Below are 13140 nucleotides of genomic sequence, written 5' to 3'. Positions count from 1 at the left end.
TCCTTGAGTCTGTGAATAATGGCTCTGTTCATTTGGCTTATTCCTGAATATGCTTTCTATTTCTTTTTAGAGTCACTGCAGTGAAAGACTATAACCGTTATGTGTATTTGGCATCTTACAGTTTTTAACATGTTAAAAAAAAATCGTCGTTTGCAAGTTAAGAATGGTCATTCCGATGTGGTGTTATACTGAAAAAAGAATGATGCTGGTTTTCTTTAATGCTAGGCCAGTGTGAAGATAATTTGCTCCATGTTGCAGTTTTAAGGTTGTTCCTCGAGACTCGCATTACATATATTTTCGATGACTGTACAAGGGCATACAAGTTCCTGAATGGATGGTACAATGGTTGAGTTAAAATCTTTCCATTTGTCACTGGATGTTCTTTTTCTTTCTGATTGTTGGGATGCCAGCTAATTAAATATTCAAACAGGCATACAGTTGTTTTAAAATAAAATTTGTTTGGGGCCCAGTTGTTTTATCTTGCTTTTTTTATCTTGAGCAACAAGTCTGTGCAAGTCATGCACTTACAAAGCAAAATCAGCATTCAGGCTTTTATCAGGCCACCTGGCTGAGTTGGCACACTAGAAAGTGTGTTGTTAGCATCATTCTACTGTAGTTCCTCTGTACTGTGGCAACTTGCTAAAAAGCAAATAAAACAAGGGCAACAAATGCTGCAGCTTGCTACACTGTTCTTTTTTTATTTGTGCTTTCTGTCTGTGTCTGTATGCTGTTGGCGCTTTGGAAATAACGCCCGACACCCAGATATTGCTAACCTGCTTTTATTGCTCTCCAATATTTAGGTGTATGCACCATCCCCAAGTTCTGATGATTTCAACAGAGAATCTCCAAGTTACCCGTCTCCTAAGCCACCAAGCAGTATGTTTGCTAGCACTTTCTTTATGCAAGGTGGGTAAAATGAGTTAAAATGTATGGGTAGGTGTCATTTGTCCTTTAGGCAGGAATCTGCAGTCAGCCCCTGTCGTACTGAATGAATGAGGAAGCACGAAGGTAACATATTGTGCTAGAGCCTGTGATTAAGCTTTATATACTTTAAAAACAGTTAGATGAAGGGAGCTGTCTGTTGATTTAAAGTTTTTCTCATGACATTAATTGCTGACTGAAATTTAAGGGGATTATACACCGGGCCAGATGGATGGAATCCCCCATCCTTTGATTTGTGGGGGCTTCAGAGCAGCACGCTGGAGTGAGAGAGAAAAATGAGGTGAGGGCTTCTTGCCTGCTCTGGAATTTGACTGTACAATATCAGCTAACAGTCTTAAGTTCTCAACTGCTTGTGTATCCAGCGTGCCAAGGAAAAGGGTTTAGAATGGAACAAACGAGAGCAGAGCTCATTTCCTCGGCCTCACGTCACGGAGTTCGCTGTGCTGCGGCTCTGGGGGTTGGAGCCCGGGGCACGCCCGGGCGCTCGCTGCGGGAGCGCAGAGCTCTTGGGGCCGCAGGAGGAAACCTGCCCTGACACACGGCACTCGCCCTGATGCACTGCGGGCATCTCAGCGACTTCAACCTGCTATCGTGAAATGTTGCTATATTTTTATGGTACTGAGGTATTTTAGACTATAAACTGCTTATTTTAGGTTAATAGATGTTTGCACTGTATGTTTACGATGAGCTCTGTTTAGCCAAACTTCTCCCCTCCACCCCCATTTTTATTATTTCTTTCAGTCTGGAACTTTTATCAACCCTCCTGATATAAATCTGGCCTTACTGAAGGTCTGTGTAATTAGCAGAAGTACTTAGTATTTTCTCAGCTGTGGTTGGATTATATTTCAGCTATAAAGCCTCTGTTGTTTTTGAGGGTTTTTTTTATAAATACAGCAACAGTGTGGTGGCATGAAAGTAGAAGTCGCAGTATAAATTGGTCACCATTTCCTTGCTGATGTTGGTCTGAGTAGCTGAATTCCGTATTCCTGAAAAATAATTTTGTAAAGGAAAGTAGAACTCCGTACTCTTCTTCATTAAATATATTTTTCTTGTTTTCTTTTTTACTAAAAAAAAAAAAAAAAATCTTAAAAAAGATGGGACCCACAATTCTTCTGACCTCTGGAGTTCATCCAATGGCATGAGCCAGCCTGGTTATGGTGGGATGCTGGGAGGCTCCTCTTCCCACATGTCCCAGTCCAGCAGTTACGGCGGCCTGCACACACACGACCGCTTGGTAAGATACAAGCACAGATTAATATGTTGGTACTTGTATATGGAGATCTGACTCATGTCTTGTTTGCTGCTCAGGTATGTCAGTTAAAAACCCAGGTGTCAGAAATCACAAACTTTCTGTAATAGATTTATGTCCTTTTATTTATGTCTGCTGTATACATAAAAACCTTTGGCTGCATGGTGGTCTGTTCAGAGGGTGAATGAGTCCCTTTCTTTATTAAAGAGCTGGGGGTTGTATATTTGGTATCTTAAAATATCAACATTTATGGAAAGACTAGTTAACGCCTTGTGTCTGTTTCTCTTCTCTCCAGAGCTATCCCCCGCATTCAGTCTCACCTACGGATATCAATGCCAGTCTTCCTCCAATGTCTAGCTTCCATCGTGGCAGTACCAGCAGTTCACCTTACGTAGCTGCCTCACACACTCCACCTGTCAATGGATCAGAGAATATTCTGGGTAAAAAGTTCTTCCTGGTTTGGGTTGTTATTTTTTTTTTTTAATTTTACAAGAAAATGAAATTTAGGGTTGCATGACGCACAGAATTAGTAAGATTTAATTTATGGGATGCTTGTAGATCAGGGACAGTGCACCACAGTGACGTTTCTGTCCTCAGCGTGACTGAGATGAGGCAAATTGTTTTGCGGCCAGCTTAGGACGTACTGGTTTGTTGGCTTTCACCAAGCCTATGGCTGAGCCAAGCCCGTGCTCAGGAGATGCCTCCATCCAAGGTAGCAGCGCGTGTCCTTCCACAGCTCCGGGTGTGTACACGTTCACGTGGGTAGTTCTGGTGCTGCCGGTGTTGAGCTGCTGGATCACGAGTTACTGTGCTGGAGAAGGGCAGGAAGACTGTTTCTTTGGGGAATTTGATAAATGGCATCATAAATTCCTCTCTTAACTGATTTAGAGATTGCTGAGCAGCCAGTGTGGTGGCTGGTTTAGTCTCTTCTGTGCTTACCTAGAAAGCACGACATGCAGGGTGGTCGTTGTTCTCACACGCACTTGCACACCTGGGGGTGCAGCTCTAGAAATTCAGCGCTTGCGGACGCCCCTTGTCGGTTCGATGTGGTGTGCACCTAGCTTCACGTTACAGAAGTGGAATTTAGTTGGAGTGACTATACTGGCTTTGCTTTGGGAACGTGTTTTACACTCAGATCTTTTAAACAGAACCCAGTTAATGAATCTGCATAGGAAATTCAGACTGGAAAATCCAAGTTTGCCACAAACTGGAAACAGCAAGCAGTGCATAATTTGGATTTCTGCTGTGAATGGCTTACATTCACATGAAATACTTTTTTTGTTTTGGTTTGGTTTTTTTTGCATTAGAAGTTGATAACTGGAGAAAGGAGATTCACTTTTAAAGGGTCTGTCTTCCACAGTAAAGCAGATAATTCAAAGGATTCAGGTCCCTTCTGTGTTTCCAACTGGCAGAGCTTCAGACCTTCTCTTGGCCCGGTGGTGTAGGGAGCAGAAGGGCACACGGAGCTGCTGACGTGCAGCTGCGAGCAGGGCTGACAGAAAGCTTGGTGGATAAGAGCTTTTCAGGGGTTTTCTAAAATAAAGATGAAAGTACAACATGGGGAATTAGAGCAGGGGGAGCAAGGAGACGCACAAGGAACTACTAAGTAAATTTGACTTCTTAATGAAAAGTGCAGCACTTTAGTGATAACTGTTTAGAAATAAGCTGCAATAATACAATTTTCTGATTTTGATTTTCTTTTCACATTTCATTAAAATTAGCCTGTGATCCTAGAAAATAATGACAGACTTTTTTCTAACCGCTTTCACTTGTTGGTCCTTAGTATCAGAGTGATACTGTGTTTGACTTTAGAGAGGAGAGCATCTAAACTTAAATCTAATTGTTTTAATTAAATTTTTAAGTATAATGAGAACCGATTCTGTTGACACTGACTTCCTTGGAATATCCATTTAAAAAGTGGTTGCTCAACTGTATGTGATGAATAAAAGAATAAAAGTAAATAAAATTTCAGCTTTAAAAATAAGTGTTGGGTTTGCTTTCCACATTACAGGAAACAGAGGAAATGGTGCTGGGAGCTCACAGACAGGTGATGCACTTGGAAAGGCATTGGCATCTGTAAGTACCAGTTAGAATATTTGGATCTGACAGACATATTTCGATTGTTGCGTCCATTATCTATGTGATTCATTTTGTAATAGCAACTCAGGACTTCTCATGTATGAAGTTAAAATAATGTACTATGGTATGATGTCGTATTCTAGACAAATGTCTGTAAAAAGGCAAGTGGAAAATGCTTTTATTTGTAGAAGACTGTCTTTGTTCAGGTGATCAAAAAATGTAGGGCAGATATAGTTTAGAAAGTTGTTAAGACAGTAAAAGATAATCATGTTTAGGGTTTGATTTTTTTTTTTTTTTTTCCTCTGTCACATTCTAGTTAAAGTCAAGTATTTCTAACATTACTCTTAGAGCAGATCCTGCCTCGAGGTTTAAAACGTTTCCTCAGTGGCCTTATAAAGCAGACGTTTTGAATGCTGTGTGGTATAGCTATAATTATGGAACAGCCTTTAAAATGCTGTATAGGCATAAAGTTTAAACTCGTAACTCTTGTTGGAATAATGTAGATAATGTAAAACATTGCAGATCTCTTCAATCTACTATCAGCTGTTTGCACATGCATGTGTACAGCAATTATTTTTGCATTAATACAATCAGATGTTTTCATAAAACAGTAATTGATAGAGTGTAGCAGAATTGGACAGTTAGGAGTGGTGGCTGGGGGAGCACTTTGTATTTCTTGTACATAGTGAATAGGGAGACTAATTCTGATTTCCAAAGCTAGAAATGACTACTCTGCAGCTCCAAAAGAGCATTCATTCCTGGGTTGGATTCTGCCTCCCTCACCTCATACCAGTGAATGCAAATGTGCATATTCGTGCAGATCCTGTTACTCTTGCATCCCTCAGAGGGTCATATGTGAAAAGATTACCAGATCTGATAATGTCTGTAATGTCCATATTGGGTAGGAGAGCTCTGACCTGCTGGCTTTGAGGAGAAAAATGTTGTCCCTGCTGCTTTTGGGGATTCAGGAAGTAGATAACAATTCACGAGTCCAGAGGGCAGTTAACACTGGTTTTTTTCTGTTTGAGACCTGTCAGAAGAGAACTGGGGTCGTTCTGACTGCCAGGGGTAGCAGTGCTTGCATACTTCAGGCTGCTCTCTACTCTGCAGATGTATCAGGGTGTCTGCTGTTCCGCAGCCTGACCAGGATTTCTGCTGGAAGTCTTGCCGTGCTGGCTGGTTAGACCTGCAGGGCTTCGTAGGATGTTCTCCACTGCTCTCCTGTTTTAAATTTATTTTCTTGTCCTTTCAGGTATTTTTGCCCAAGTCACTAGCTGAGAAAACCAGGCTGATGTTTTGAGGAAAAACTCTAAATATATTGCGAGTCAGGGAAGAAATGTTTAATCTAACTGGTGGGTGGGCTCTGGTTGTCATAGAAACTTGTTTCTGTCATCCCGTGTTGTTGCTTGGCAGGAGCAGCCAGGTCATTCCATAAATCATTTCTGTCATAGCTGATGGTGATGCATTCCATCTGCTCTATCAGCGCATGCCATAGTCTGCACACTTCAAATCCCTCGGCTCCTCCATCTGCTGCCCCGCAGCCCGCGCCCGCCTCGCTCCCGGGGCTGGGAGCACTGGGAGCGCTGGGGCGCAGGGGGTGCTGGGCTCCCGCACGTGAAGCTGCCGCACAGGAATTCCTCAGGGCTGGGAAACCAACGGTGTTTTTCTGTTTGAACAAAGTTTTATTTAGACACTGCGGTTGTCTCGACTCCTTTTTTCCGAAGGTGATGTTGTGTGCCTTTCTGCTAGGATTTTAAATGCTACCCCTGCAACTGTTGAGAGGAATTTCTGGTTGTAAAATTCAGTTGATGTTCATCTCACAATAGGCCTTTCATGTGCGAAACATCAGAGGATACGACATTTGTTCTTCAGTTTAGGTATTAAAGACCATACAGAATAGTATGTGATTAAACATGTAAGGCCAGATAATACATTTGCAAAGGTTCTTTTATTTTAGGTTTAAGCCTGGATAATTGTGGTCTTAATCTTAGGGTAGGCAAGAAAGAGAATTGTACATGAAAGTATTTACACAAAGTTCCCAAAGCCCTGTGGATTATGCATTAGTTTGGATAATGAACTAGTATAGATAGAAAGAAAAGAAAATCTGGGTATTCGTGCCATTTCTAATGTGTTTCCCTGAACATTTGCCAAACAATAACCCTTTAAGATTGTGCCCATGGAGGGTTATATGGCAGGAGAAACATCTGGTTTATTTCATTGCCTAATGCCAAATCAAAACACTTGGTCTTTAATTTAGAGGAGATCAAACAGGAGGACTGTTTAACTTTGTTGATTATATCAGACCTCTTTGTGATAACTTATGTTTTGATTCCTACCTCAGAACTGGGGTAAAGGCCTTTGTATGGTCTCGGTAGTTAAATAGCCACTGGTCCCCTCACAAAAGAAAATGTAGGGAAGTTGACTTCTAAAAGTAATTCATGAATTAAGTTTCTTTGTTGCTTTAGACTCAATAACATTACCATAACAAAGCCTAACTGAAATGTACACTGTAGTGTTTAAAAAATTGGACTAACAGCTCCGAGGTTTGGCTCTGCAGGCTCTCAATTGTGCAGCTTTTGTCTAAGAGCCTTTTCATTAGACCCTGGCATATTGGCACCCCGCTGATTGGAATGGACCATGACTGATAGGAGGAGGAGTCTCATTTGTTGCAGTAAAATGAGTCATGTTACCGTTTAAGCCTGGCAGAAGGTGTCAGGGTTGTTCATCATTGGTCATTTAACAGCACAGCGGCCAGGGACTGCATGCAGAATTAATTCTGACCTCGAGGTTTAGTTCTGGCTTTGGTATAATGTAGGTTTTCCCTCTTATAAAACACAGCAAAATAAAATTGGCAGGTAAAACAGTAGAAAACGAACAGTTTCAAAGGAAACTTCATGACATTTGTTCTGACGCCATTTTAATTTTCAGTATCTTACCTGTCTGGAACTCTGTACAGTTCCCATACTGGCACCCAAGGTTCATCTTTATTCTGATGTACCGTGCATGAATTTCCTACAGTGCTCTGAGGTAGTCTGTTCTTTTAAATATATTTTCCTTCCAGCATGCATGAGAAGGAGGAGGTATTTCCATTAGGGAACTGATGGTCTTTTCTAATGAATAAGTATGATAGACCAGGAAGGAGCCTGTGGTCTATCAGGTCCTGGTTTTGTCAGTTCAGAAAATGCAGCTTAACCAAGTCCCAGTTTATTGTGGGCTAAATGCTGACATGCCATATTGTCTGTGTGACGAGCCATCAGCCACGCTGCCAGGGAAGGTTTTTATCTGCTGTCTGATGACTTAACAAATCTTGGTCTCTGCTCAAGTAAATCAGGTTTGAACTGGTGACCTATAAAAATATGTTCTAAAGTCCATAGTCAGTGTCTCAACTTAATCAGTTCCATTCACAAAATGAATTTTTCAAGAATCTTGAAATTTAAATTTTAATTAAAGCTTTAAGCTTTATGTCTTCCATTTTTATCAAGACTTTTTGATTACATTAATAGCAAGGAATGAATTGTGGCAAGTTGAGGTTTGGTATCTCTCTCAAGGGAGCAATTGATACAGAAATAAGAGAGGGAAATTGTATGTGCTGCAATACATAGCAAGAGCAACAAAATTTCAGATGGTTTTTGTTCGGAAGGTACCAGTAGTAACCAAAGCTAAATGCTGTCTTGGTATTTTCTTTTGTGAAGGATTAATTAAGATAATGTGTTGACTGCTGAAATCTTCTCTCTCTAAAGCTGGAGGAGTCAGTATTCCTTCTCATTTTCCTGGAGTTTTTTTTGTTATAATTATCTGTGTACTGTTAACTCCTAGTATGTCTTCCCCTTCCCTGATAAAGAGGCTGCAATTGCCTCTGCTGCTGAAGTAGGAGGAAGCTGAGTTGTACTTGTGTCGCTATCAGATACAGGCTGGGCTGTATTTTGACAGCTGCTTGAAAATGAAAGTTCTGTGGACATTTTCAGAGCCTTCAGTGTAATAAAGCAGAGCTGTGATTGAAGGATCAAATTGGGGTTTTTTAATCAATCTAGCCTCAAAAGTGACAATTAAAAACATGAAAAGGAACCCTAATAGCTTTTTTTTTTTTTTACTGTGTATTATGACATGCATTGATATGCGACCTCTTTTGTATGTTGTTAGATTTATTCTCCTGATCATACCAGCAGTAGTTTTCCATCGAATCCGTCAACACCAGTTGGATCACCATCGCCTCTTACAGGTAGAGACCAGCCATTTGTCAATAACTTGTTTGTTCTCTTGAACACCCTGTTTGGAATCACCATGAGATCAGCAGTAGCTTCCTTGCGTAATTACTTCGATATTGTGTTTGTTTTTCCATTGTACTAAACCCAGATTTATAAATCCGGATTCTTAAATATTTTATTATGAGCATTCACTTAAATCCTGGCAACTGGCTTTGAAACCTAGCTTCTTAAAATAATCTTTGTAAACACTGAATGACTGTATACTACCCCAGCTATAGAGATATCTGTACAGATCTGTGCCACTGGAGATAAAATAGGAGTGCTTTGGGTAGAGGATTTTTTAAAGCTGTGTGTTAAAACTCGGCAGCAGCTTTCAGTGACAAACACAGCAGATGTGTGTTCCCTCTGATGAAAATATAGTAGACTATAGACTATCCAATTTTTACAGAGGATAGCTTTTCATTCATATCTCTCATGAATGCTTTCATTCTATGGGAGAAGAATTTCTGGCATTTTTCAAAATAAATGCTCTGTATTGCAGCCACCTCTGTCACCTGTGCTTTGTGTGTTTGTGCTGTGGCTGTGGGGAGAAGCATTCCAGTGTGGAGATGAACTGTGGGCAGCTGCCTCCAGCTATTAGTGGGTAGAGCAGCTTTCACAGACACTGTGGCCTCAGCTGTCTAGTAAAAGTTGAACAGCTGTTCTCCATATAGAGAGGACTGTGAAAGCTCCATTGACTTAAATTTGTTGTTTAACAAAGAACTAGAATTACAAGCAAGATGATGTAACTTTAACCCTGTTCTTTCCTATAGTGCAATTTGTTAAATTATTTAACGTTTATACAACAGTCTTTGCCCATTCTCTGTTGTTTAATGTATCTCTGCAGGCTCCTGGCCATGGGTCACTTTTTTGCAAGGGTATTTTGTTTGGGTGTTTTTTTTTGTTTGGGTGGGGTTTTTTTGTTTTTTTGGTTTTTTGTTTTTTTAAATTGTGCGAGGTGTACAGAATGAGCTTAGCTGAAGACTTCTGTAGTTCAGAGGAATGGATTGGAGAAGTTACTGCAGGCAGGATGCAGTCCTGTGCCTACGTACACGAACGGGCATCTCTGTATATGCACTGTCACTCAGGAAACTTCTGTATTCCACTCAGGTTTAATGGACACTGCTCTGGTTTTCTGGGCACTTAATGGATTAATGAATATCTGATGTGGCATACCTGAGCAGCTGCTTTGGGCATTTTTTTTTCTATAGCTGAAGAATCCATGTTGAATGGAGTAATGATGGGATTAGTGGGATTTTGATTTAGTGATTATAGTTGACAAAAAATGTTCTGTGTATCCTTGTTGTGCTGAAAAGACAGATCAGACCAGAAAATTATTTTCTTTTTAGCATCAAAGCAAGTACTGAAAATACTTTGTGGCTGGAAGAAAGAAGTTCTGACATTTCATGGTGTTTAAAATTGGAGTTCCGTGATTAGATACCGCACCTGATTTTGGAAGCGTGAAAGCACTAGCTAATTTCTGGGTTCAGAACAAATTTAAGGTCCCTAAAATTCGGGTTTTCCCCTTCAGTGTTGATGCCTTCCTCTGTTGGAGCCTGTATGGAATGTAAATCTCTTCACAGTTTGCACTGGGATTCGTGTTCCTTATTCTGATGGCTAAGACAGTAGCAGGTACAAACAAATAATACTGGAACGCTGCTCAGGCACAGAATTGGCATCTGCTTCACAGCCATCCCCTCCCACCCACCCCCTTTAATTCCAGTGATACTGGATTTATCAAGCCTTTGGTAAATGGCTCCAGTAGTTAATTACCTTCATTTATGAATCTGGACTTTTATCTTTATTCCCAGATGAGTCACTCAAAACACAGTGAAGCACAATGTAATCACTACTGTATTTATTGCTATTTATACTCCTGGTAGCCATTTTCTGTCCTGACCCAAAAAGTTACTGCAGATAAAACAAATGTTTTATGTATACTAAAATAATATATTTTGGCGCATTTTAGCCTTCATTGTGATCCTCCTCTCTTGCAGCTAGACCTTTGTTCATTTAGCATTCTTAGTATTACAGATCTGACTAAGTCATAATTTACCTATCTCTAATTGCAAATTACAGTAGGAGCACTCTGTCACTGAGAGAGAGTAACTTCATGAGACACGCTCGTGTTTGGCTCTTTATGGTACTGAATAAGGACTAACAACATTTTTTTATTAAATTAAGTAAAAGCTTTGAGAACAACATGATGACAACTCCCAAATACCATGAGACAATAGTGTGTGTCTCATCTTTCCTGTCCTCATTTAATTTCTAATTTTACATGAACATGCCCAGAGCTTAGCTTCTTGCATAGTTTTACTGACTGTGGATATGTGTGTGAAGCTTATACACGGATCTGAATAGCCCGAGCCTTGGTATTTTAAGAATCCTTCTCCCAGGCTCAGAGGTATTCAGAAAGGTTCGGTGGGCTCTGAGGATGGAAAACCAGCCCTCTGGGGACTCGGAACGGGAGCCGGAGGATTAGCCGTGGGGAGACGCGGGGAGTAAGAACAATACTACAGTGATTACTATTGATGACCCCTGTAAATCCCAACATTTGCCTGGCTTATTTGTTTTTTCATGCTGCTATGTTGGTGCTGCAGTAAAGCTGCAGTTGTTAATTGCAGGGCTCCTGGTGCCAGGATGCTTTTTAACATAATTGGTGGATTTCATGCACAAACTTCTAGGAGGGGGAGCGGAATGAGGAAAACAGGAAATCGGTGCCATCTGGCAACCTGCGAGCTGGGGTGTCCGCGTGTGGGGAGTCTGAGTGTGGGGAGTCTGAGTGTGGGGAGTCTGAGTGTGGGGAGTCTGAGTGTGGGGAGTCTGAGTGTGGGGAGTCTGAGTGTGGGGAGTCTGAGTGTGGGGAGTCTGAGTGTGGGGAGTCTGAGTGTGGGGAGTCTGAGTGTGGGGAGTCTGAGTGTGGGGAGTCTGAGTGTGGGGAGTCTGAGTGTGGGGAGTCTGAGTGTGGGGAGTCTGAGTGTGGGGAGTCTGAGTGTGGGGAGTCTGAGTGTGGGGAGTCTGAGTGTGGGGAGTCTGAGTGTGGGGAGTCTGAGTGTGGGGAGTCTGAGTGTGGGGAGTCTGAGTGTGGGGAGTCTGAGTGTGGGGAGTCTGAGTGTGGGGAGTCTGAGTGTGGGGAGTCTGAGTGTGGGGAGTCTGAGTGTGGGGAGTCTGAGTGTGGGGAGTCTGAGTGTGGGGAGTCTGAGTGTGGGGAGTCTGAGTGTGGGGAGTCTGAGTGTGGGGAGTCTGAGTGTGGGGAGTCTGAGTGTGGGGAGTCTGAGTGTGGGGAGTCTGAGTGTGGGGAGTCTGAGTGTGGGGAGTCTGAGTGTGGGGAGTCTGAGTGTGGGGAGTCTGAGTGTGGGGAGTCTGAGTGTGGGGAGTCTGAGTGTGGGGAGTCTGAGTGTGGGGAGTCTGAGTGTGGGGAGTCTGAGTGTGGGGAGTCTGAGTGTGGGGAGTCTGAGTGTGGGGAGTCTGAGTGTGGGGAGTCTGAGTGTGGGGAGTCTGAGTGTGGGGAGTCTGAGTGTGGGGAGTCCGAGTGTGGGGAGTCCGAGTGTGGGGAGTCCGAGTGTGGGGAGTCCGAGTGTGGGGAGTCCGAGTGTGGGGAGTCCGAGTGTGGGGTGTCCGAGTGTGGGCACACAGAGTGTGGGGTGTCCGAGTGTGGGCACACAGAGTGTGGGGTGTCTGAGTGTGGGGTGTCTGAGTGTGGGCACACAGAGTGGGGGGTGTCCGAGTGTGGGCACACAGAGTGTGGGGTGTCCGAGTGTGGGCACACAGAGTGGGGGGTGTCCGAGTGTGGGCACACAGAGTGGGGGGTGTCCGAGTGTGGGCACACAGAGTGTGGGGTGTCTGAGTGTGGGGAGTCCGAGTAGGTGCCATCGCTCAGACAGAGCTCGAGCATGACTAGAGGTGTGATTGAAAACTGCAGGTTGCAGTTGGGTTTCTCCTCTGAGGGTTGTTGAGTGTTCACCTCCCTGTCTTTGTGTTTCCTGCGTGGGAAGTCCCACTCTGAGTTTTGCTCTGGGCTCACAGTAAGGAAATGGTACCTTTTGCCATTAAAAAAACCCAACAAACCCAAACCAAAAACCAAAAAATCCCACAAACAATGAAAAACCAAATTTGTCAGACTAGATGCACAGGCTTTGAGTCTTTTCACTTTCTTTTATTAACTGGTTGCCTTTCTGCTCAATACTCACCTGATCCTTTGTTGTAGAAGTAGCACCCTCAGTCCTGTTAGTAGTGAGCACTTGTTAAAGCCTTGACCATGGTCTTGTCTCTAAAATTGAGTTTTGACCAGATAAAAATTCGAACATTACACTGAGCCAGAATATTCCAAGGTGGTTTCATTAATGCTTTGCAAAAATAAATGAGACCCCAAGCATTATTCCCAAGTTCAGGAATGACAGTAATGCAGAGGGAGACTCCAGACCCAGAGTGGCTGTGTGAAGTGAAAACTGGTAATGATGAACTTACTGATGTCGTTATATTTTAAAAGAGAATTCCAGCACAGTTATGGCAGCTCTGGGCTTTTATGAAATTGGAGATGTTTTGGGTTTTTTTTTTAATTAGAAAGGAAATATTTAGGTATTTTAATAGCTGTGCAAGCTGTACTCTTTTTGTTAAGTAAAA

At 42.5% G+C, this 13140-nt stretch overlaps 1 protein-coding gene across 4 annotated transcripts in view; it reads left to right on the top strand.

Annotated features, from left to right (window-relative positions):
* Nucleotides 1–13140, top strand: part of TCF12 (transcription factor 12) — a 171180-nt gene that overhangs the window by 138602 nt on the left and 19438 nt on the right. For all 4 annotated transcript variants that reach the window (XM_074917466.1, XM_074917465.1, XM_074917464.1 and 1 more), the window contains 5 exons: nucleotides 801–906; nucleotides 2037–2176; nucleotides 2487–2631; nucleotides 4203–4267; nucleotides 8411–8489. In XM_074917466.1, coding sequence (XP_074773567.1) covers nucleotides 801–906; nucleotides 2037–2176; nucleotides 2487–2631; nucleotides 4203–4267; nucleotides 8411–8489 — 535 coding nt within the window. The remainder of the gene's footprint in view (nucleotides 1–800; nucleotides 907–2036; nucleotides 2177–2486; nucleotides 2632–4202; nucleotides 4268–8410; nucleotides 8490–13140) is intronic.

Source organism: Athene noctua, chromosome 13 (genome assembly GCF_965140245.1).
Source record: "Athene noctua chromosome 13, bAthNoc1.hap1.1, whole genome shotgun sequence".
Lineage (NCBI taxonomy): Eukaryota > Metazoa > Chordata > Aves > Strigiformes > Strigidae > Athene > Athene noctua.
Note: the sequence above shows the minus strand (reverse complement) of the source record. Positions and strands in the feature narration are given on the sequence as shown.